The 24,737-nt window shown below is 28.7% G+C and overlaps 3 protein-coding genes across 5 annotated transcripts in view; 2 read left to right on the top strand and 1 right to left on the bottom strand.

Moving 5' to 3' along the window:
- PAN3 (Poly(A) specific ribonuclease subunit PAN3) overlaps positions 1-3,966 on the bottom strand; it is a 43,172-nt gene extending 39,206 nt beyond the window's left edge. For 2 of the 3 annotated variants that reach the window (XM_016066281.4, XM_043044454.3), the window contains exon 1: positions 3,639-3,958. The gene's annotated coding sequence lies outside the window, so the exon portion shown is untranslated. Of the gene's footprint in view, positions 1-3,638 lie in introns of all 3 variants that reach the window. The other variant, XM_016066280.4, reaches the window with a different exon arrangement.
- A 1,817-nt stretch (positions 3,967-5,783) lies between these two features.
- LOC107450481 (growth factor receptor-bound protein 2) lies at positions 5,784-15,455 on the top strand. Its single transcript, XM_016066282.5, has 5 exons — positions 5,784-6,588; positions 9,800-9,894; positions 11,162-11,281; positions 11,394-11,559; positions 12,478-15,455. Exons 1-5 carry the CDS (start codon positions 6,511-6,513, stop codon positions 12,652-12,654), a joined length of 636 nt encoding a protein of 211 aa, XP_015921768.1. The 5' UTR covers positions 5,784-6,510; the 3' UTR covers positions 12,655-15,455.
- Positions 15,456-18,262: 2,807 nt separating this feature from the next.
- Positions 18,263-24,737, top strand: part of LOC107450469 (structural maintenance of chromosomes protein 3) — a 63,458-nt gene continuing 56,983 nt past the window's right edge. Inside the window, exons 1-4 of the mRNA XM_087149776.1 lie at positions 18,263-18,452; positions 21,374-21,449; positions 22,448-22,486; positions 24,530-24,669. Coding sequence (XP_087005902.1) covers positions 18,438-18,452; positions 21,374-21,449; positions 22,448-22,486; positions 24,530-24,669 — 270 coding nt within the window. The 5' untranslated portion in view covers positions 18,263-18,437. The remainder of the gene's footprint in view (positions 18,453-21,373; positions 21,450-22,447; positions 22,487-24,529; positions 24,670-24,737) is intronic.

Here is a 24,737-nt window from a genome sequence, read left to right on the forward strand (position 1 = left end):
CATTCTCTCTGTAAAAATAAGTTCGACTTTTTCTTGATATTAGCTTTCAAACTTTATGCAATTAACATATTATTTCCTTTCAAAAACAAAGTTTTAAAAAAATTTCTTGGCCAACATATTAAACTAAATAACATTTTAAACTAATAAAAATATTTTAGTAGTTGTCGTAAATGACGCTATAAATACTTTATTTTAAAATTTTCAGTTTTAACTTTTATTATTAAAAAAAAATTCAATGCATATATTGACACTTTTTTAACTACATATTGTTCGATAACAATAATTTGTAAAGTTAGGTTAAATTTGATTTTAAATTATGCTGCTAATGGTAATTTGTTTATACTTAATCATTAGGAAACAACCTTAAACACTAATTATTCGAACAAAATAATAATTTAGGTTCATAAAAATATTAGAAATTTTACAATTGTTTATAGATATTTAAATTTAAAAGAATATAATTATATTAAAAAAATAATATTATAATTTTAAAAAAAATAAATATCTAGAATAACTACTTTAAAAACTACGTTATGAAACTAGGAGAATTTTAACTATTAATTATCTATACTTTTCATTTAAGTTTTTATTTTCTTTGACTTATTTATTTTTTGATTTTTTCGTCTGCCTTTTTTTTTGTTGAAATAGCTGGATGGTTTCAATTTAGATGGCAAATTCTTATAAAAGTTCTGAAATGCAAAATAAGCATATTGCTGTTTTATTGACTGCGGGATATCGTCCCTCGAATTCACTTATAAATTCTTTGATGACACTTTTTGATTTTCTGTCCCATGCAGACTTTTGAAAAATGTTCTCTAATTCCTGACACACTTCCATCCATGCTGCTGATGGAACAATTAGTCCTCCCTTAGATAAGAGAGCACTTGGTAGAATTAGAGCAATTTTAAAATCATTCTAATCGGAAATCCCGGCAAACGATTTCTCACAACATCTTCATAATCTTGTTTTTAAGAAATGCTTATTGCATATTCGTTCATATTTAATATTAACTGGGTCATTTAGTTTGCAATGTTGAAGCCATTCTTTACATAGTTGTTCATTTACTTTAGGGAACACATGGAAAATTATATTTTTTCCTTTTGTGTTTCTATCAGAATTTTTGTAAGTTGCAATCGCACAAACTGGCATTTAATAAATAATTCTAAATTTTTGTAATTCACTTCACAAAACTGAGAAAAATCATTATAGGAAATAAAGAATGTCTTGGAATATGTCACAAAAATGAATGATCCAATATTAGGTAAAGCTAGTTAGACCGAACAATTCGCTTTAAAAGTAAAAGCTCAAGCTTAGCGCCATCGTGACGTCACAGGTGAAAATCAGAGGTTTGGCGCGGCGAGAGTTTCATTAAAGGAGTGAACTAGTCGTTCTATTCTCTTTAGCCCTGCAACACTCATAATCTCAAATTTTGATGGAAACTTGGTAAATTTATTCCTTTTATGCAAATTGATTATTTTTCTCCAATAATATAATTTTTTTTATCTCAAAATGTTTTATTTTTATGGGCTGTTAAAGTTTTTGAAATTTCAAAATTTCTGTTGATTGCATCATTGAAGCGAAATCTGTCTTTTTATAGAAAATAAATTAAAAAATTTTTGCTTAGCAGCAAATTTTGATAACTTTTTTTAATGTACTATAATGTGTAAACAATCTAGTAAAAATATAATTAAAATGGTAAGTATTTATGTATTCAAGTAAATTTTGTGAAATGTTATTTACTAATTGTTATATATTTCGTAAATGTTATTATATGTCAATATTTCATTGAATTTTACTTAAAAAATTTAGTTCAATTTGAAATTCATAATAGTATTTACATTTAATAGTTTTAAGAGAAGGTGTGTTTATTTTTAATTTTATTTAAAACTTAATTTTACATTTCTCTGTGTATTACATAAAATAAAATGACAAGAAACCAAAAAGATTATTAATTTTTAATCTTCCGAAAATATTTGTGTGAGACTTTATACTTCATTTAAAAAAGTTACTAAGAAATTTTTATCAAGCCATGCATACATACTTACTACTTTAATTACATTTTTCCTACATCATTTTTTAATTGTTTTTTTTAACTTTATACCTTTTCAACTTAATTAAACCAAATTTACATAATTTTACTTTATTTTAAATTTCAAAAAAACTTTTTTTTTTTAAAAATGTGCTTGTAAGAAAATTTTACTCATGAAGTAAAGAAAAATAATGAAAAGGAGCAAAAGCCATAAATTTTATTTTTTTAAATTTTAAAACAAAGTTTCTAGCTCACAAATAAAAAAAAATTTACAATTATCTTCTTCCTTTTTGAAGTTATTACACATAGCATGAAAAATGAAGTTCCTAGATAACATTTCAGAAACATCTTTTTAATAATGGATATAATTAACAGATAATCCATTATGGATTACCTGTTAATTATATAATTATATCTTACCAGTTTAATTTTATTTTTTTAAGGTTGTTTACATATTAAAGGATATTTAAAAAAATTACAAAAAATTATTGATGAACAAAAAATAACTATTAATTTTCCACAAAAAGAAAAAATTGTGTTTTTTTGGCATGATCAACAATTGTAGTTCATTTACGTCGCACTAGAGCTGCACAATGGGCTATTGGCGACGGTCTGGGAAACATCCCTGCGGACGATCTGAAGACATGCCATCACAATTTTGATCCTCTGCAAAGGGGATGGCACCCTACACGCGAATGGCATGATCAACAGAAACTCCAAAAACTTTACCGGCTTGTAAAGTAAAAACTATTCGAAATAAGTATAAAAACTTTTGTACGTGTGTTTTGTTGCATAAATAATAATAATTATAAAGTTTCATCAAATTCTGAGATTATGTATGTCAAATCCTTAATTTTCTGGTTGATTAAACATAGAAGGACCCACGGGCAAGAACTAATGAATAAATACCGAGCAAAAGGGAAGATTTCCATATAGTGATCTGTGACAGAATAATTGCGAAGTCTTTGATACTTTCGAACAGCAGCCGGAGAGAAACTGAAAAAGAAACATAGAAAGGGGCCAATTCATAGAGTATTACTCATAACCTCCCCTCCCTGGGTAAATCTCTGCATGTCTTTTTTTTCCCCCTAATTTACTTGTTTATAATCTATTTGGCCCCATGGCGATTGTAGTTGAGGCAATAAATTATAATACTAAAGTATTCACAAGCTATAACTAGAAATGTTATACCTTTAGCAAATTGTTCACTCTCCCTTTTTATGATATCCTTTAAAAGTTCATGCTATTTCCTTATGACAATACTTGTAAGCTGCATGAGTGCACAAGTCTAAGAGGTATGGTTGCATTAAAATACTGTAATATATAAATACCAAGTCCAACCAAAAATAATAAAAAGGACTTTATTACTACGACTTATTATTCCAAATGTTAAGAAACAACAAGCATACAGCAATGCATACAATTCACGAAATTCAACAATAAATTTGAAACATATTAATGAAGCAATATCAAATAATTTTATTCATAAGTTTGAAAAATATTCATGTTGTAATGAAACGTTTTTTTTTTTCTTTTGCTTCGCAGCAATCGTTTACAAGAAAAAAACTTCGAATATAATTTAAAAACTATTTCCAAAACCGATACATACTTTACTTTTCCGTAAATCTGAACATCATCTTGGTTAATACTTAGACGCAACTGGAAAATAATTTGTAACACAGTAATTACTATAAAACATAACCACAGCTGTAAACATTTATGATTCCTATAATTGAACTATTAAAAAGCATTTGAGAAATTTTCATTTGTATAGAAAGACAATTAATAATTTGAGTTTGTTTTCTAATTCAGCAAATCAAAACAAGTGTTCCAGTCAGAGTCGGAGCCAAATTGAAAATATAAAAGTTTTAGCATTCATTGTTGCCAGCTGGCATCGAGTACCCCGCGACTTGTGCTTCCCATTAGTTTGTATTTTGTACAGTAGATGACGCTGCCTTCACTTTAACCGGATATGACCTAAAAATCAGGCAGCTTGAGATTACAGTTAGCTTAAGATTAGAAGAAACGGAGATTCTGATTTCCTAATGGCAACCAAATGCTGTCCTTGCCTTTAAATAAATAATTTTATTTTTTCTTATTACAAAGATGTAATTGCATTTAAGTAACTGTCCCGCAATGGACTGATCGCTAAGACACGGTTCCCAACAGATCACCGAAGTCAAGCATCACTGACTGCGGTCAGTGTGCGGGTGGGTGACCACTTGGATCAGTCTGCTTAGGGACCGAGGGTGTGCGGTATTGGTCCTCGTTAAACTGCTCTACCGTAAAGTGCTCAACTTCACGCGCAGGTCGTTGGGCTACCGAAGCGGGGGTGCCATTCCCTCTGTAGAGGATCAAAATTGTGATGGCTTGTCTTCGGATCATCCTCAGGGATGTTTCCCAGACCGTCACCAATAGCCCATTGTGCAGCTCTAGTGCGACGTAAATTAACTACTACAACTAAATAATAAAAAAACAATACAATAAAATTCATAATTTGCTTTTTTGTGTTTTATATTCGCATATACGCATTTTTTTTATATTCCGTGTTAGGCTTCAATAATTTTCCAAACGTCAAGAAAGTTATTACTTCTTTTCAACTAAAACAAAAATAAAATGTTAATTTGAAATTAATAATTTTCGGTAATATTCGCGATCGCAGCACTCGAATACGCCATCTGGGGAGTGACCGGTTTCATGCCTTTAGCCCTTCTCCCTTCCCTCTCCTCCTCTTTTCAGTTGTATAGGAATGTACTACGATAATTTGCTTTTTCTTAATATTTTTCCTTTTTATTTAATAAAACTATTTTTTAAAATTTCTATGATACTTTTCTTTAGAACTATGTTTAATGTAGTTTCCAGTTCCATATAGTTTTTCAAGTTAAAAGATTTTAATCTATGTGAAAATCAAGAGAGAAACTAACATACTTCATTCCTCTATGACTTTCCACACGCTAATGGGGAAAGCATGTGAAGTTTTTAATGAAGTAAGCATGTGAAGTAAGCAGTTTTTAATATTGCCAAATTAAATATCGATAGTTTTTAATATTGTCGTTAAAAGTTATTTAGCTTAATTTATATGCAGTAGTTTTTTCAAATCTAACCATTTTTTAAAGCAATGATTTCTTAATTACAGTGGTTTTTTATCATGTTAAATATTATGTATTTTTGATTCCAATCTCGTAGTTTAATTAACAGATAGCACTGATTAACAAGAATATTTGAAGTCACCCTCAAGATTCCCACTTAAAGTTCGTGAAAATTTGATTATTCGAATGAATGAAAAGTTCCTTACAGGGTCAATCAACCATTGCTGACCCAGGCAAAAAGTGTTTCATAACGATTTTTTTTTTAATGACGATTCTTAAGTTATGAAATGCCAGAGCATCAAATAACGATTCTTTTTTAAAACACAAATAATAAATCAGGAAACAAACACGTATGCAAGAAATACTACTCAAGAGATTCTCAAAACACAAAGGTCCCGCAGCGGACTGATCGTTAATACGCAGTTCCCGGCAGATCACCGAAGTCAAGAGCGAGGGGTGTTGCGTTGTAGCAACGGAGTTCCTGTGCTACTAAGGCACGTACCTCCGATCGAGATAAAATAAGGGAATTACAATAGCTGGGAATGTTAATCGAAAATAATGATAATGAGAAAAACAGAAAGATTTGTGGGATAGTCTATCTGGTGTCACCGTAGCCAAATATCACTGGGTGCGCTCAGTGTACGGGTGGGTGACCACTTGGATCAGTCTACGTAAAGAACCGAGGGTGTGCGGTATTGGTCCTCGTTAATCTGTTCTTCCGTAAAGTGCTCGACTTCGCGTGCAGGTCGTTGGGCTACCGAAGAAGGGGTTTCCAGCTCTTCTGCAGAGGATCAAAATTGTGATGGCCAAATTGTGTGTGCCAGCTCTAGTGCAACGTAATGAACTACAACTGCAATATCAAAACACAAAGATCGCGTTCAAAGATCACGACATCAAAACACAAAGTTTATAGCGCACCCTAGTGTTGAAAACATCATTCATAATTGACGCAAGCCCTGTCAGCTTCTCAATCTCATTAGTTTCGTCATATCTCTAATTCTAGTAGTACTACAACTACAGGTTTCATGTTTACAAATGTGCTACAGAATCGCCACGAAGGAAAAAATTGGAATTTATTGATCATCAACATTGAATAAACATTTTTAACTGTTCTTTTAGCTATTTTAAATGATGCAGTTTCTTATTGGTTTCCCTGATTACATTATACATTTTTTGAGTTTAATAAATGATATTAACTTATCAGCTTTGTGTACATTCCTGTAAGGGTTGCGATGTGTCAAAAATTATGACTCATTTTTGTTCTTGGCTGCTTATGCATTTGACGGATATACGCTTTCATGATTTGTTTTTTTCCAACTGTGGTCCTGATATCTATAACTAAATTTTCTCTGCTTTGTGCATGCAACAGAAGTTTTACTTACTAAATTTGATATGGAAGCGATTGCTAAGCATGATTTTGATGCAACTGCAGAGGATGAAATGAGTTTTAGAAAGGGGCAAATTTTAAAGGTAAATATTTCTGATTATAAGATAAGATTATTTCAACTGATTTAGAAAATACTTAGTGTTTTGCCATGACAATTTATAATTATTAATAGCAAAGAAATTAGTGGAATAGAATAAAGTGTTGTAATATTTGGTGTCAATATAGAATATCTTATGAATACATTCTTGGGTTATCGATAATTACGTCTGAGGTTAAATGTATGCAGTATTCCCGTTCTTATCTCAAGTAACAATAACATCGAAACTTCTTCCAAGCAAATATTCATTTCAATACTTTTTTCGGTTTGTTATTTAGCGTCAAAAGTCAGATGTTTTGAAATATATATATGGGTCGTGACGTATGGTTCGATGGCTATTGTCAATAATATTCTTAAAATATGTGAAAAATTTCAAAGACAATGTTCCCCCAAAATCTTTTTAGAGTAAAATCAGACTTTTTTTAAAGAACATAAGATGTAGGATGGATATCTTCCAATGATATTCTATCAATGTTTGATGTATACCATATTTTACAAATATTTATTTAATGTATGTCAAATATTTTATCCTTACTTCTGATGAATGTACAGATATTTTATAAATATTTATACATTTTCTATTCTTCACACTTCAGGTGCTAACGAAAATAAAAATGACTGATGACAAAATTATTACAGTATAAAGCATTTACAAAAAAATAGATCTTTGTCTTTTGAAGTAATCTAGTGTATGAAAAAATTTATTTTGGAGAAATAATAAAAAAATTTTTTTTTGCAAAAGTGTAACATTCAGTGCCAGGCATGAGAGACCTCACTTAGGGTTTCCATATTTCTGCCCCCCCCCCTTAATTCTTATAAAAAAATTTAGTTTTTCCTTAAACTATTGTGATTTTTTTTTAAAAAATAATAAAAATAAATAAGCTCAAATTTACTAATATACTCTAATTTATCTATATTATAAGTAACTTAAAAGTACCTGGTAACTAAACAGCTAGTAAAATTGGTTTTAAGTTACTCTCAGGAGGGCCATAACAATTCAGTGGTTAAAATCCCTGGATTACTCGATGAGACCTTAATGAAACAAAGAGTAATGTCATCGGTCATTAATTTTCAATAGCACCTCCTGGTACATCTGATAAACATTCCATATAAATCAGATAAATATTAGTAAAATATTTATGTAATAGTAAGCATGTCTGTAAAATATTCATTATATATTAGATAAATATTTGTAAAGTACTTAATATAAATCATTATATTAGTATCAAATAAATGTTAGACATATACATAGAAATTAATAATATACATCATTTGAGTATCTGTAATAAGTATATCTGATATGATAAATATCTCTGGAAATGTTCAGAAATATGACAATCAATTTTTTTTTCTTGCCTTGTTACTTATAAGTAACTACTAAATTCTTAATCTTTTAAATAATCAATATCAACTGATGTAATAATATGATGCATACAAATAATTTATGTATAAAACTGATTTTTGAGCAAATTATTATCTTTAAAAAAATACCATTAATTTTATTATCAATGTCATTTGCTTTGATAAATTAGCAACAATATTTTTAATGAGAGGGTCCAATTACCTTTATCACATTTACCTATTCCATTTTAAAATAAAGTCATAAAAAACTATTATAAATGTTTAGATGTAAAAACAAATTAATTCAATTCAAATGAATTATATTAATTCAAATGAAGGACATCAATGCTTATTAATCGTATTTTCTCATCATCATCTTTCTGTTATTTTTAAATTGTTCTCTTTTTGTGGTACGTTGGTATTCTGTAACTTAACCATTAGAAATAAAATTAATAATATTTATAAAATGTGATTTTCTGATTAACAATCTATTATAACTTTTGAAAAAAAATTTTAATAGCTTCTTTAATATTTTTATCCATTTGCATTCTACTTATTTTAATTTTTAAAATGTTTTTAATTATTTGTTTTTTTAATTATAGAACTGTAAATTATGGATTTAGATTTTAATGAAATTGTTAGACCTTCTTAAAAAAAATCATAAACCAATTGAAAATACCAAAAAATTATTCCATTTCAAATTTCAGTGATAGAGTAGAACCTCAATCGATGGTCTTTCATGGCAATAGTTTAGCTTGCAATGAATAATCTTATTCATTATGACTAATAGATGCAAGAAATATCAAATCTAGGTGACCATTAAATATCAAATAATGATTAGAAAATGTACACAAAGTAATAAATAATGAACTTGAAAATTAATAATTAAAAATTGTTGATAATAAATTAAAATTAAAAATTTTAATTGATAAATTATGTTGCACTCATTAAAAAAATATTTAAAACGTAAAAGGAAGACTAATGTGAAAAAAATGACTACACATTTCATTGTCATTGTTTAAAGTTTTGACTTGAAACTCTTCTCAGCACAAATAATAAATTTTTGATATTTGTAACAGATTGTTGTTCATTTTCTGTAAGTTTCAAATGAATGCAGAAAGTTCGGAATTAATTCAAAGCTTTCGGCAGATGTTGGTACTCATTGTTCTTCTATTTCACTGCTTTCATCAGTGGCACAATAACTTTATCTTCTGCAACCATTTTCTGTACTGACTGGTCACATCACAGGTTTCAACCTTTTCAGCAACTGATGCATAAAAAATAAAATAAAAAATCGTCGTAATGTCTGAGGTATTTTCCTTAAATTGTAACTAATCCTCATTTTCTTCTTCAATATTTGCATCAGCAGTTACACTTTCTTTTCTCAAAATAAAGTAACCATTTTTTTAAAAATGTCAGTAGAATTTCTGAGGGATAAAGTTTCTGAAGTTTTAAAACGATCGAATTAGTGTTATTTGCAATATAATAATAAAATTTTTTGATGGGCGCATTTAATTAAAACGCTATTTACGTGAAAATGAAAAATGCATTCATAAAAAAAGAGAGATTTAATCTAGTTGTTAATATGATTCTTTAAAAAAGATGAAAGTTCTGTCATCATAAAGTACAAAAAGCAACAGAAACTAAGTTACAAATATTATCTGAAAATATTTTTCTTCTGTTCAATATGATTGTATGTAAGGTGATTTTTCACTATTATTATTACTGTATTTATGTCTGTACTGATACTTATTTTCCATTTTCTTAATAAATAAATTTGAAAGTTTAACTTCAAATTTTCTTTTGTATATTCAAATATAATGATATATATAATTTTTTTTAAATAAAAACCACAGATATTAAATATTGAAGACTCAGACTGGTTTAGAGCTGAACTTGATGGCAAAGAAGGTTTCATACCTAGTAACTACATAGAAATGAAAAATCATGAGTAAGTAACTTTTTTGGTTATTCAAGTATGGTTATCATAGAGTGTAATTATCAAATTCAGGGTGGCCACGAATTCACTGAGGACCCCAGCATCATTAAAAATTGGAAATTCTAAAAAAATATGTATATATCATGTAACTAAATGATAAAAGTTGTTTCTAATTATTTAAAGGTCAAATATACTAGAGGGGACCCAAAAACGAAATTCATAATGCCATTTGTAGATGAAGTTAGTGGAGACCTACTGTGCTGGTCAGTTTGTAGATTTATGTTTGAGCGTAGGGTCATGTTTCTCTTACTGTTATTTTGTTTCGCATGGCAAATATAAAAACGAAGAATGTGTTTGAAATTTTGTTTCCTACTTGAAAAATTTTCTACAGATGCTTATTTCAACAGGCTTTAAATAGGTATGCTATGTACTATAAATAAGTTTTTGGGTGTTTCAAGCGTGGTTAGATGAGTGTTGAAGACTATGCTCGTTCTGAGTGTTCTTCAACATCTTGAAATGACAAAAACTATAAAAAATTTCACCGAAAAATCAATTAGAATCGTTATTTTACACCCAACCAAATTTCAGAAGAGACAGATGTGAGTACAGAGCCATTTTTAAGGATGGGCCCGAGTTGAGATGATGAGGTGCTTTTCAAATTGCTACACGTGGTTCACAAGATACAACTCACGAGTTTTTCATTGATTCATTATGAAGTGAGGACTCAACTCTATTGTTTGTTTGTTATTAATCTGATGTTGCTATTTAAAGCCCATCACTGTACCTATGATTCCTTTTTTTTTTCTTTTTTTTTTGTCAATTAACTTTAATCTACTTGAGTTTTGCTTTTTAGCAGATCTAGAAACCTATATAATTGTACTAAAGATAATTTTAGTCTAGTTATAGGTTAAATAAAGGTGTGATATTAAAACTTTTATTTAACTGAAAATTGGCTATTTACCAAACAAAAAAAAGAGAGGGAGAGAAAAACAGAATATCTTCACTCCATTGTATAAGATTAAAACTGTTTCAACTGTTTAAATAAGCCAACTGTTGTCACCACTTTAAAGATTCAGAGCATGCCCTAGTTGCTGTTTGCTATAGAACTGACCCAATAGTTTTATTGTGTGAAGCCTCAATTTCAAATTTATTAGAATAAAGAGAGTGGTGGAGCCCAAGATTTCATCCTATTTTCTGAACACTCATTGAAAACTGGATACATCTTGAGTATTTACGGGATGATAATTGAAATGAGCTCTTTTTTTTTTATTTCTTGCAGCTGGTACCATGGTCGTATCTCGAGGGCTGATGCTGAAAAACTTTTATTGACGAAACACGAGGGAGCATTTTTGATCCGTGTCAGTGAAAGCTCTCCTGGGGACTTCTCTCTTTCTGTAAAGTAAGTTACTTTGAAATTATTAATTTTAAATAATGATTTTTTAAATAATGATGTCATGAGTAGTGAATCTTCTGAATGATTATCATTTATAATTAGTTTTAAAATCTTTTAGATGTGGAGAAGGAGTGCAACATTTCAAAGTGTTGAGAGACACTCAAGGAAAATTCTTTCTTTGGGTGAAGAAATTCAATTCTCTGAATGAGTTGATTGATTATCATCGAACTGCCACTGTTAGTCGATCTCATGATGTGAAACTTAGGGATATTCAGAAAGAAGAGGTATATTTCCTTTTTCTTCTTTTTTTTTAAAAAAAAAATTTCATTTTTATAAAGCATTTTGCAATTGCTTGAAGATGCATAAATAAATCTAGCATCTTTCCCAATCCAGCATCATTGCACAGTATTTTCTCTTGTACAGGTTGATTGAGTGTATAAAGTCTTCTATTTTTAAATTCGAAATGTTGAATTTTGGGTAAATTCAGTGTATGAATTGGACACTGATTCTCACTTGTTAAAATCGAATTTGTGGAAAAAATAATATGTAAATTGAGTAAAAAAATCTTTTTCATAATGATTTAAAAAATAACCTCAGATTTTTTTTACTGTATGTTAAGATGTAAGTGCATAAGGCTTTCACTGTATGCAGAATAGCCTGCAATTCTCCTTGTACAAGCTCCATCCATTTAGTAAAGTGGAGTAGACGTAATGTGACAAGTGAAGCTATAACCTGAGTTAGATAAAATTAAAAAATTTTATATGTAATTTGTATATTCATAAAATATATTAAAATATTATAAATTTTTTATTCACTGCTATGACCAGAAACTCACAGATTAATAATATTTAATATTTTTTTGTTAAGTGCAGAAAGTTATCATAAGCTAAATAATCATAAACCAAATAATATTTATTTTTACTGTGTATAAAAGGATGGGGAAAATTAAAAAGTAAATTACAGCTCTGGAGGGATATACATACTGATCAAAACACCACTATAACTTGTGGCGCTTAAATTGAAAAACTAATGCGTAAATCTGACAAAATCAGTCATTTCAGTAAACACAAAGCTTTCTTTGTGCTCTTTTTTTTTAGTATTCTCTTTAAACTACGTGTAAATTTTGCAAAGAAAATGTGTTATTGTAGAAATATTATCAAACAACATGTAAATTGTCACTCATTGTTAATATACCCCCACAGTACCTTGTTCAAGCTCTGTATGACTTCAGACCGCAAGAGAGTGGTGAGTTGGAATTAAGAAGAGGTGATGTCATAACCGTGCTTAACCGCTCGGATAAGAATTGGTGGAAAGGAAAGATTGGGACTAAGAAAGGCATCTTCCCTGCTACATACGTCACTCCATACAACAACAGATGAGACATTGGGTGTAAATGAATGCAAACTTTCAATCTTTCCTATAGTGGTTGTGAACTGAGTTACAATTGTTATTTTATTTTATTTTGCCTGAGAATAAGCACACCAATGTATGATTATCATGTATTTATATTTGTCATTATTTTATTTATATGTAGTGGTGATCAAATTCATTTTAAATTAAATTTATAAAAACAAGAATTCAAAAGAAAAAACCATGCATTTTGCTGCCATTTAAAATATAAATTTTACAGAATATTCGTAGAAGTTGAAAGTTATGTGATTATGAATTATAAGAGTTAATGGTCACGTACAATTTCAGGGTTTATATAAAGTGCTCTTTTTTTTTAAGGAATAAAAGTGTTTTTAGAAAAATAATTAAGTTTAAAATCTCAGTAGGTTAAATGTAATTGGGCAATTCCTTAAAAAAAAAAAAAATAGCCAAAATTTGAAACTTTAACAAACTTATCATATTTTTATAAGCATTTAATTAATATTTCCGTTTTCAACTCATAACTCATGTTTAATTTTTTCTCTGGGACTAAGTGAAATAAAGATCTTATTTAAATACTCCATTTTAATATTTAATGAAATAATATCTACATTTAATCCAATTTTATTATTTTTGGTAACATTATACTATAATTATGTATGTACGGAAAAAAGTAATTTTGGTTATTTTAGAGTTTGAATTGGTAAATTTTACGTCTGTAACAAAAATTAAGCATAATTTAATTTTTTTGTCAAAATGGAGCAACATTTTTTAAAAGCTTTTCTAATTCTTTTATTACTCTTAGTTACAAGTTAAATGCTATGAACAATATTTTTCCAAACATGCAATTTTTAAAAAAATTGGTGTTACAGATGTAATATATCTCTGCATTGTTTCATCCATAACAAATCAAGAATTTAAATTTTTAAAAAAAATGAATACTGTAAATGACACACTCATTAGATATAAATATATTTGAGAAAGACCAAACAATTATATTTCTAAATTTTTGTTCTTTTTGGTTATCCCAAAATTCAGTTCTGTATCATTTAGAATGTATTATAAAGGTAAATATTTTCAGATGAAATATTTTACTGTGAAGTTTATGATACTTTGAAAGGAGATTGTATTTAAAATATTGATAACCTTATTCAATGTCAGCTCGAAATTAACTGTGGTCCATTGAAAGAAATTAGCAATAGTCCTCCAGACCAGCAATCAATGTAAAAAGATGGCATGTTGTTTAGGAATTTTGATTTTCAGTTTTATGTTTTGGTCAGTGTTTTTGTCACAAAAGAGCATATTTCATCATAATTGTGACATTACACAAACCCATTATTATAATTTTTCATATAAATTCACTTTTTTTAACTTAAAAAGACAGGTATATGGACAAATGAAAATGTGTACAGACTATTAGTGTCTTTTGGTTACTGGTCCTTCAAATCAGTGACTTAATTTTCTGAGTTTTTAGACTTGATGTTATTTGAACATTTCAATCTAACAGCAGAAAAGTATTAAAAAATGTTTTTTATTTAGAACTTTGAATATTGTTTCAAGTATTAAATATTGTTTTGTATTTTGAGATTTGGCTGCGTAAATCATCTTATAACAATAGTGTTTTAGGGTACCCCCTGTAAAATGAAATAGTAGTCATTAGTTTTAATCAACCCATTTTAAAAAGCAATAAGACACAAATGAAATCATTAAGAAATTCAGGAACACGAAATTATTCATTAACAAACCAATAGATGGTGTTTTTAATACAATCACAAATACAGACAAACCGCAAAGCGTTATTAGGCGATTCAATATTTTCAAATTTATGGTTTTGTTTTCAGCAGAAGAAATGAATTATGTAAAGTATGAGCTCAAATCTTCTGAATTTCATTACATATTAGTTAATTCTGGAGTATTTAAAATGAAAAGTTTGTTTCTGTTATTTTTAAATACATTATTAATAAAAGTAACAGGGTCGTGTGTAGTTGAGAATAAATCGCTCATTTCGCAATCCTGATTTAGGTTTATTGCATATGGTACGTCTTTAATTTTGTTACTTTATTCTCGTTTGGGTTGCGATTATAAGTTTCTTTTGCTAATTTCTTATATTTAATTTTTGAAGACAGTTTACTCAAGACAGGGTAATAATTGTTCTATGATTCTTCTTCTAGCATTTATTTTATGTTTTTATTACCGCTTAATTCCATGTTTATTCCCTTTTTTGAAAAGTTCTTTGTAGTAATTTTAAATACTAAATCTAAGTTTAATTTGATTGTGTTTATTTTCACTCATTTTTCCCCTCATTCTTACTGTTCACAGTTTGTGAGCCTGTCAGTGCTTTTGTCACATTATGCCAAATGGTGCCAAATAAATTGAATAAACATAAACCCAGAAACGTCTGTGATGGGAAAAACGCAACGCTTCCTAGTGTAGGGAATACCACCCATAGGGGATAATTAAGAAAAAGATTAGGCCTTTTGGAAGTACCATTGATGTGTAGTAAAGGTGCTTTTATATACCTGTGGCTTACCTGTATTCAATGCTTCGATTGTTGCTTTGGTGCTTGCTGATTAGTCTTTTTTCCTCCTTATATGTTTTTTATAGGTCAATCTAAAATTATTATTTTAAGCAATTAAGATTTTTATTTGAGCGGTGTTTAATTTGGAAGTAAAGAAAGATGTAAAATGATACTTGTAAAAAAAAAAAAACATTCCTTTCTTTTCAGAAATCTGTGATATGATCATTGTTGTCCTGAGGAGATATTGTTTATGTTCCATTTTGGTTCTGAAAAATAAAAAATAATTTTGTATGTGCTGTTTGAGTTCATTTCCTACTGTGTTTTCCAGTTAAACTATTTCTAAGACATATTTTGTTTAGTACAAAGTATTGTTTAGAAGTTTGTTTTTTTTAATAAAAAATATCAGTGAAATTAGGCAGGGTTGGCTACTCTGAATTTTTTATTTGACCGAAATTTTTCAGGATATATTCCTTATGAAAATTATTAAGACACATGCTTTTCTCTCACTGCCCGAAATTTTTTTCCCTATGAGTAACTACATAATAAGACATACAGTTATGTAGTTTACCCGACAATTTACCCATGGTTTTTCAGATTTCTATATGTTTTATATGATACTGTTAAGCAACGTGATTTTTGGACATAAGTTATTACTTGTGACTCGTCCGATTAAGGACAACTCCATTATAATTCCACATTATTATCAAACCTTTTTCTCAAGGTTTATCAAATTCCTATATACTTAATACAATTTACGCATATAAGTTGTCACTATTTGACGCGATGATTCCTTCGTAAGTCTACGTCTCTCTCCGATAGTTTTTTCTGCAATTTCCATGTTTTTCAAATTCCAATTTTTTTTACGATAGTATTTCGACACGCAAAGTTTTATTTGAGTTATCACTTTTTGGCTTTTCCAATTCGTGACGGTATCATCTTTAATCCCAGTCATATTTCGATTGTTTTTAAATCATTTCCCAGCATTTTCTTTTTCAAATCCTGAGTATTTTTTTTTTACGATATTGTTGCACACGAATTTTGAACTTTAGTAATCACACTTGTGATGCCTCTTGTTTGCCTATCAAAATGAGCTACAGGTGGCGCAGAGCAGAACTCTCTGTCAATGGCAAAACTTCGCATTCTTTCCCTATCAGCGTGTGGATAGTCGTAGGAGAATGAAGTACGTTAGTTTCTGTTTTGATTTTCAAATATATTATAAACTTTTCGGTTAGGATACTGTATGGAACTGGAAACTGCGTTGAACATTGTTCTAAAAGAAAGCGTGGAATTTAAAAAAAAAAAAAAAAATTATGATTTAATACGAAAAATATTAAGAAAGGGGAAGATATCGCCATATACTCTTATGAACATAGAACCGGTCTTGTCAGATGGCGTATTCAAGCGATGTGATAGCGAATAGTGCAGCAAGCTGTATGTGTAGGCTTATATTCATTGTTTTCAACCCACAGGCAGATCCAATAAAACCCGGGTTCAAATGGTTTTTTATGTAAACATAATCAAAAACTGCCGTCCTATCAATAGATATTATTTTTTTATTTGTCTTATAAATATTAATACATAATGCACATATATACGTAATCCTACTTTCAAAACTTAGTGTACTTTAATAAATATGTATGTAACTTTGAATTAATATAATAATTTTTCTTGATTCAACATTAACAAAAAAAATCACTTTTTAAAAAATAATAATTTGAGCTTTCTTCATGTACATGAAGATAGCTCAAATTATTGTTTTAAAAAAAAGTGGTTTTTTAAATAACGTTATTTATTTGAAACTGAACAGGTACAGAGTTATCTCCTTAATGAATAAATTTTCAAATATTAATAAAATAAGTACTATAGCAAAATATTTAAAATAAAACTTCTTAATTCCTTTTAAAAGAATATTTTTGTTTTATAAAATCTGCTAATGAGTGGACACACAAGCATGAATTTTACAAAACGTGTAACGTGATCAAGATAAAAGAACTTCTGATTAGTTTGGAGAGTTATATGTGTGTTGAGAATAATTTTTGGTTGTATTTAAGGTTTATATAAACCTGTTACGATTATTTCAATTCATTTTCGCTTTGATGATGGTTGTTGTGTCGAATATGTTTTTATATGTTAAAAAAAAAAAGACTTTCTTCAATAAAGCTATATTCGTTACGATAGTTATTATTTTAATGCTGCAGAATAACTATTTAAGTATTAAATTTTTAAACCATGATAAAATACTATATATTATAAAAATAACGTTAACTTATTTTGCATTAGAGTTTTTGCTTAAATGATTGAATATTTATTGTATTCACATTATTAATTATTGAATTCACCTCAAAACGAATTCTAAATACATAGTTTTAGAAGAATTCCAAAACTGTAAAAGACCTTATTTATTATTTTAAAAATTTTACTATAACTTAAGTATTTAAAATTAAGCAAATAAAACAGCATATTCCTCTAGCCCCAATATTGAGCTTTATTTCTATTCAAAGAAGGAATTAATGCAAAAGTATTAATTTGGGATTGCAACGCTCGAATACGCCATCTGATGAAAACGGTTCCATGTCTTGACTCCCTCCCCTATTCCCTATCTTCTTCTCAGTTGTATATGAATATTAGATGTTTACATATACATATTAGGTTATATGTTATATATCCTGGTTCCCAGTAGAACACTGAAGTCAAACATCACTGGCTGCTGTCAGTGGGCATGTGGGTGACCATTTGAATCAGTCTATGAAGAGACCGAGGGTGTGCGGTATTGATCCTCGTTATACTGTTGTACCATGAAGGGCTTAACTTCGTGCACTGGTCATCAGGCTGCCAAAGCGGGGTTGCCACCTTTTCTGCAGAGGATCAAAATTGTGATAGCATGTCTTCGGTATATCCTCAGGGATGTTTCCCCGACCATCGCCAAAATCCCAATGCGCAGTTCTAGTGCGACGTAAAAAATAAACAACAATATAATACATATGTATTAGATCAGATGTTTGCAACGTTTCTCTGCACAGAACTGATTCTAAAAAATCATGTCACCTAAAGTTGTCATCCCCTATTTATCTATGAAAGCTACAAGCGCATTACTAAAACAGAGATCGAAAACATATCTCCAGATTACAGCTACTTACTACAACTACTACTTACGACGCCGCTGCAAACGTAAACAAATTGCCGTAAAGTAAATTTTGCCCTGCCGATCTGTTTGCGTTTTATTTTGTAATTTTAGTAAAATTATTTTACTAATGTTTGCTGAACTATTTCTTAACTATGCATATCAAGCAAGTAAGGGTTATATTTTTATTAACTCTAAATTATATTTTAAACTTATTTCCATCTAAACATTTTTGACTTTGGTGTAATATTTTCATCTCCCGTTTTCATTTTCTTTCATTTGTTATGTTTCGCATTTGTTTAAGTGGTCACATTTGTTAAGTGAAGAATTATGTTGCTTAATGAGCACTTTTGTGAATTAATACAGAAGTAAATTTGTTAATTTTTTACTGAGTTTATGATTTGAAAATAAAGCGCATATACGTATTGGTATAAGTGATATTTTTGATATTTTAAGTAGTACATTGCAGTTTTGGGCTTTATTTTGTGTTGGGATCTGCCATGTCAACTATAATTGCCTAGGTGCTGAATTGATTTCAAATGGGAAAAATTAAAATTAAACATGCAGAGGGTGGCTTTTAGTTATACCTTATGAGTTTGTCCCTTTCTGTGATGTTTCTTTAGTTTCTTTCGGGCTGCTGTCCTGAAGTAGCCAAGACTTAAAGTAAATATTAAGAATCTGCCAAAACTTAAAGTAAATATAAAGAATCAAAAAATGAATTTCAAACAGTGTGAAATATTTTTTTTTATCGTGATCTGAGACAAGGAGAAACTAAAACACCCTAACAATAAAAAAGGGAAACAGCTAGAAGGAAATACCTCCTAGCCACCCCTGCAAAATTCTTCAATATTTTTTTTCCTTCAAATTTGCTAGTTTAAAATCCATTTAGCGCATTGGTGTTGTAGAGTTGAGAAATCTCGATTTGGAAATATTTCCAACATTTTAATAATTATAAACTTATGCTTTTGGTCTATTAACAGAGCTTAATACAGATGAATTTTACCGTCTTTTATTGGTAATTTCGCAAAAATTAACCTGGCGAAAATGGTATATTCACAAAAATTGTAATAATAAAATTGCTGTTGCTTATCTTAATCTTCATCATCCTAGCAAAATAACATTTTTCCTGAAAAAAAAAAAAACTGGTTCTAAAATTTTTATTAAACGTGTGACCCTTTTGCAGAATTTTTTTTTTGCACATATATATCTTGTAAGAATCATGACCATGTGCACATTTAATGGCACACAATATAAAAATTGAATTTCATATTCATTTGTTTTAAAATTCATGTGTTGTGATTCTTTTTCTTGCAATAAAAAACACATTCATCGCAGTTCATATATTCACCAGGTTTACAAATAACGAATGCGATAATAGATAAGTATTAATGCGATTTTGAAATTACTCAACCCGGAATGTATACACATGATTTAAAAGTCACAAATCATTATTCGTGTTCATGTGTTTTAAAAATTTACGTTATGATTCTTCTTGCAATTTAAAAGTCACACGTCGCAATTTGCATTAATTGTTTGTTTCTTTAACTGGTATTCATTAATTTCTTTGTTGATAATCCGATCATGTTCTAAGCTTTTTCGGCCAGATTCTACTCTCACATATTTATATATTCTTACAGGTTTATCGATACCTTGCAATACATATCGATAATATCAATCTGTGATGTGTGCACAAATTATTTCATCACAGTAAAAAAAATAATTTAAAATCATGAAATCCATAGTAATATTTGTCGAAAAAAAGATTGACAACGAAATCATGCTAATCGGACTCCTAAAATGCATGTTTCGTTTCAAGATTAGGTTGTTGTAATAAATAATATTGTATAAAAAACATCGAATTTAAAAACTAGGGAGAAATCAATAGCAGTAACTGCATAAAATTCATTAAAATCATTGCCTTAAAAAAGTATGTACTCAAACGCATGATTCGAATTTTCCATATTGTTTGAAATATATTGGGATATTTAAAATCCACATGAAAATCAATATCAATAACTGCCGAAAATACAATCAGAATATTACATTGATTCACGATACTAATGGTGTAAATTCAGCATGTCAAAAAGTGATAACTGAAAGGCATCATTCAAATACTACGTGTAAACTTCTGAAGAAAATAATTATTTTCACTTTTCAAAAGAAAACTCATTATGCAAGAACTCTGTAACGTTCTGTGACAATGGTGCTTGTCATTGCGATTCTGCCGTGGGGGATCAGATTATTACAACAAAACCAAAAAGTACTCAATGGTAAAAATCCTGAATAATTTATTGTATTAACGTAGATTTAGTTTTCTATTCTAATCATTACTACCTAATCATTTTCCACAATTATCATAGCAACTTCACTTACAAATTTGCATTTTAAATTCCTGTGATTTTTGGTTTGCATAAAAACTCAAGAAATGTTTTTTTGTCAAAAAGATTGTTTAGTCATAATACTTTAAGTTAATCCCTAATGGTGTTTTACAATTTTGAGTTCATTATTTTAATTGCATATGTTGAGTGGATACAGTTTTATACAGAGCTTTGTAAAAAAGTAATCATAAAACAGTTTTATAACATATACCTCTTTACAAAAATACTTTTATTAAAATATACCTCTTAGTTTTCATCTTTTAATTTAGAGTAATAATCAGGATCAAAGATAGCAAACAAGTAAGCAATAGCAAACAAGGAATGATATATAAAAGTTACTGTTAAATACGTTTTAAGAGAAATAGAAATATTTTAGATGTAAATATAACTTTTATTAATTTTAAGCTGGAAATAATTGAAGAAATCTTTATCATACCATGTGATACCTAATGACTGCTGTTGGGTTTATATGTAAAATTTTTATACACTGCTACTCTGGAATTTGCTATTGTGGAAAACTGTTTTTGTTTAATTTCTATTTTAAAAACTGTGACATTTAAGTCTCAAATCTTATTGTAGTATTGGGTTTTCATATTAATCTTATATGTTTATTATGGCAGATATATTTACTTATTTGCACATCAGCTTTTATTGCATAGGGTAATAAAATTATTCACATGATGCAAATGTAATGAAAAACATATTTATTTCAGATCATCATACAAGGTTTTCGAAGTTACCGGGAGCAAACTGTAGTCGAGCCTTTCAGTTCTCGTCATAATGTAATTGGTAGGTAAAAAAATATTTATCATTCGAACATTATATATTTATTTATATATATTTATTGTTGTCAGCAAGAATCTCTATATATATTCTTGCTGACAACAATTTATCCTCTGTATTTGAAGTTTGAAAATTTTAAAATAAATTAAGAACAATTATTATTTTGGTCCTAGTTTTTTTTTTCTTTTCAAAAAAACTTTTGTTTTTATAGGTGTTTTTATTATGTTTCAATTGCCATGACAGGGTATCTATTAGATTTTTTTTTTTACTTTTTCTTGAAAATATGGTAGTTAGAAAACCTAAAGTTTTAATAGAAATTTCTTAAATTTTCTTTAAAGTTTTCTTTCGAGGTTCAAGATCAGTTTTTATTTCTCAATTTGTCTTTTATATATTTTTTCTTCTATTGGGTATTTTCATGACAGCACGGCATTTTTAAAAGCCTTTCTGATAGATAATATTTTTTTTTTATTTCATGAATATTTTTTCTGGAAACTATTATTTTTAGCATTGAAATTTTGTTTTAAGATTAAAAAGGATTTTTTTTCTATTTCTCTTTATCTTTTTTTCCTCCAACATTGCAGCTTTATATTTCTTATGGATTACAGTGTTATTCCCTTACCCCCTATCAATAATATAGCTAAGTTTTCAGTATTTTTTAATAATTACTGAGCATATTGATGCAAAAAAATAGTATGTAATTAATATTGAACTATTAATGAGAATTAATAATGACTTATTGAATCATAAATAAGGACTTGTGATTCAGGCCCAACCATTCTGTATTTGGTCAATTTTTTGGCCAACTATTAAGTATTTGGCTATTCTGCCAAATCACCATTTATTACATGTCTATTTCAATGCACTTTTTTTTCTTCAAATATGTTTGACATGCCTTTACTGTGTTAAAATTATAAAAATTAAATTGTTTAACTCAATTTTCATGACCTTATAGCTTTATAAACTGTATACTTTAATTTTTATTTAAATTTTTTTAATTTTTCTAGTGGGAAGAAATGGTTCAGGAAAGAGCAATTTCTTTTATGGTGAGTTTCTGTTTTATTCAGTTTTCTACTACACTAAGTCACAAACGTCTAGAAGTTAGTTATGACTTTTAATTAAAAATAATGCACAGTCGAAGAACTTTATAATGTAAACCTTAAAAGAGGAGGCTTATGTTTTATCACTCATTTCACATATCATTGAAAAATTAGATTCATAAACAAAAAAAACTAAAAAAAAAAATTATTTTTACAACAACATCATGTGCAAGAATAAACGTTTTTCCCTTTAGAGGTTTTTAGTTTTGCCTGCAGATAGTATTAAACTGATTTACTAATAGTATTAAAGATATTAGTAGTAATAAATATAGTACTTATAGTAATAAAAATAGAACTAATAATAGTACTATACCTAAGAAAAAGATTGAACTAAAATTAGGGACTCTGGGGAGAAAAATGTATGCATTGTCTTCTTTATTTGGTGCACGAACTTATTAAATTAATTACCTGTTTTTCTATTATAAATTGTTGAAAACTACTTGTCAAAGTTATGTATATATATATATATATAATAAATTCGACTCGGTGGCACGACAGTCCATGAAGAATAAAGGCCCACTGTGCTCATCTCAAATTTCTTGCTCTGGAGTGCAGGAGCAGATGTTCTAGTTCGATTGTGTGTCGAACAAGGAATCTGTGGTGTTTAGTCCCCAAGCATGCTTGGTACTCATTTTATCAACGCACAGAAGGAATGAAAGGTTGAGTCAACCTCGTTTGGCCCGATGATAGGACTTGTGGCTTGAAAACGCGTTATCACTCAGCCATTGTATGTCATATATAGACAGTTAATGTTAATTGGTGATTTTATTTTACTAAATTTAATTGTACAGTCATTGTGATGGATTATCAGGGGTCAGTTTAGGTTTTTCTGAGAGGTACCTATTTTATGAAAATTTAGATATCATTTGTGAAAAATTAAAAATTTTATTAAAAAATCAACACAAAAGTATGGATTTATTGTTTATTAAGGGATATGAAAATAAAATTTTAAGAAAAAGTATTTTGTGAAACTACCGTTTTTCCTTAAGTTGAATTTGTGAAGGTACTGCTAAATGGTAGTAAATTCGGCCTGGACAGACACCTGATTATACTCCATTGCAAGTTAAGAAAAGACCATTGAGGTATAGGATTTAAGTAATCATTCGGGACTGCATATAGTTCTGTTTTATTTCATAATCAAATTATATAAATATGCTTTCAAAAACAATATTAAAGCTTTTAAAAGTCAAACACATCAGACAGAAATTTAATTTGTGCTATCTTTTGTGATATATATCATAGAATTATTAAAAAAAGGTTATAGTTTCGTAGTTTTATTGGAATCTTAGACTTGGGGACGTATTTCGATAAACGAGGAGAACATTTGTTCTGGAAAATGTTACTACTATATGATGTTGCTATGATCATTGGATTGATTAGAATAAATCCAATGATCATATGACTATGATCATTGGATTTGATTAGACCACTAAAAATGCCACATGTTATGCTGACATGCTCTTAACAAATCAAATGTGAGATAAGAAATTTTTACTTTTGTTTCACTGTTGAGGAAAATTGTCTGCAAAAAATATTTATTATTCTTTCATCAGTTTCTTTAAATGTGAATAGAAGGACGTATATATATTTTTATTCATTCATCATTTCATTATATTTAGTTTTTATTACTTCTTATTGCGAATTAATTGATTGTTTAATAAGTTTTGTTTTCCTTATTTCGCATGATTTAAGAAAAGCAAAAGGAAGGCTGTACATCCTCTTTCATGAATTGGCGATGTTGATATACGTTTGCGCTAGGAACTTGGCATTTGGCTTACATTTAGATGCAAACAGGCTCTCTCCATAGGGATAATAAATTTTTCTTAACTTGCAACAGAGTATAGTTGTTAATAAATTTTATTTAGAATTACTGTAAATGTTTTAAAAATTCTTAAGTTTCCCAAGTGTGGAGTGGAGTGGTTTTTCTTGAATTCATTATTTTGTGATAATTTAAACAATGAAGTGATTGCTTTTGCTTATTTTTTTTAGCTATTCAGTTCGTCCTGAGTGATGAATTCTCCCATTTACGACCTGAACAACGTCAAGGACTACTTCATGAAGGTACAGGGCCTAGGGTGCTCAATGCTTATGTGGAAATCATTTTTGACAATTCTGATGGTCGTCTGCCTGTAAGTGCTAATTGTATTTATTAACCTTCTAAAATGAAAAGCATAAATATATGAATTCTTTAGGATTA

The sequence above is a fragment of the Parasteatoda tepidariorum genome, chromosome 8, assembly GCF_982258835.1.
Source record: "Parasteatoda tepidariorum strain Cologne lab strain chromosome 8, Ptep-v5.0, whole genome shotgun sequence".
Taxonomy (NCBI): Eukaryota; Metazoa; Arthropoda; class Arachnida; order Araneae; family Theridiidae; genus Parasteatoda; species Parasteatoda tepidariorum.

Excerpts from the sequence above, each read along its gene's own strand:
- LOC107450481 (XM_016066282.5), top strand. The coding sequence starts at position 6,511 with ATGGAAGCGATTGCTAAGCATGATTTTGATGCAACTGCAGAGGATGAA. Across the intron at positions 6,589-9,799 it reads GAAAGGGGCAAATTTTAAAG|ATATTAAATATTGAAGACTC; the intron begins GTAAATATTTCT and ends TAAAAACCACAG. Across the intron at positions 9,895-11,161 it reads ATAGAAATGAAAAATCATGA|CTGGTACCATGGTCGTATCT; the intron begins GTAAGTAACTTT and ends TATTTCTTGCAG.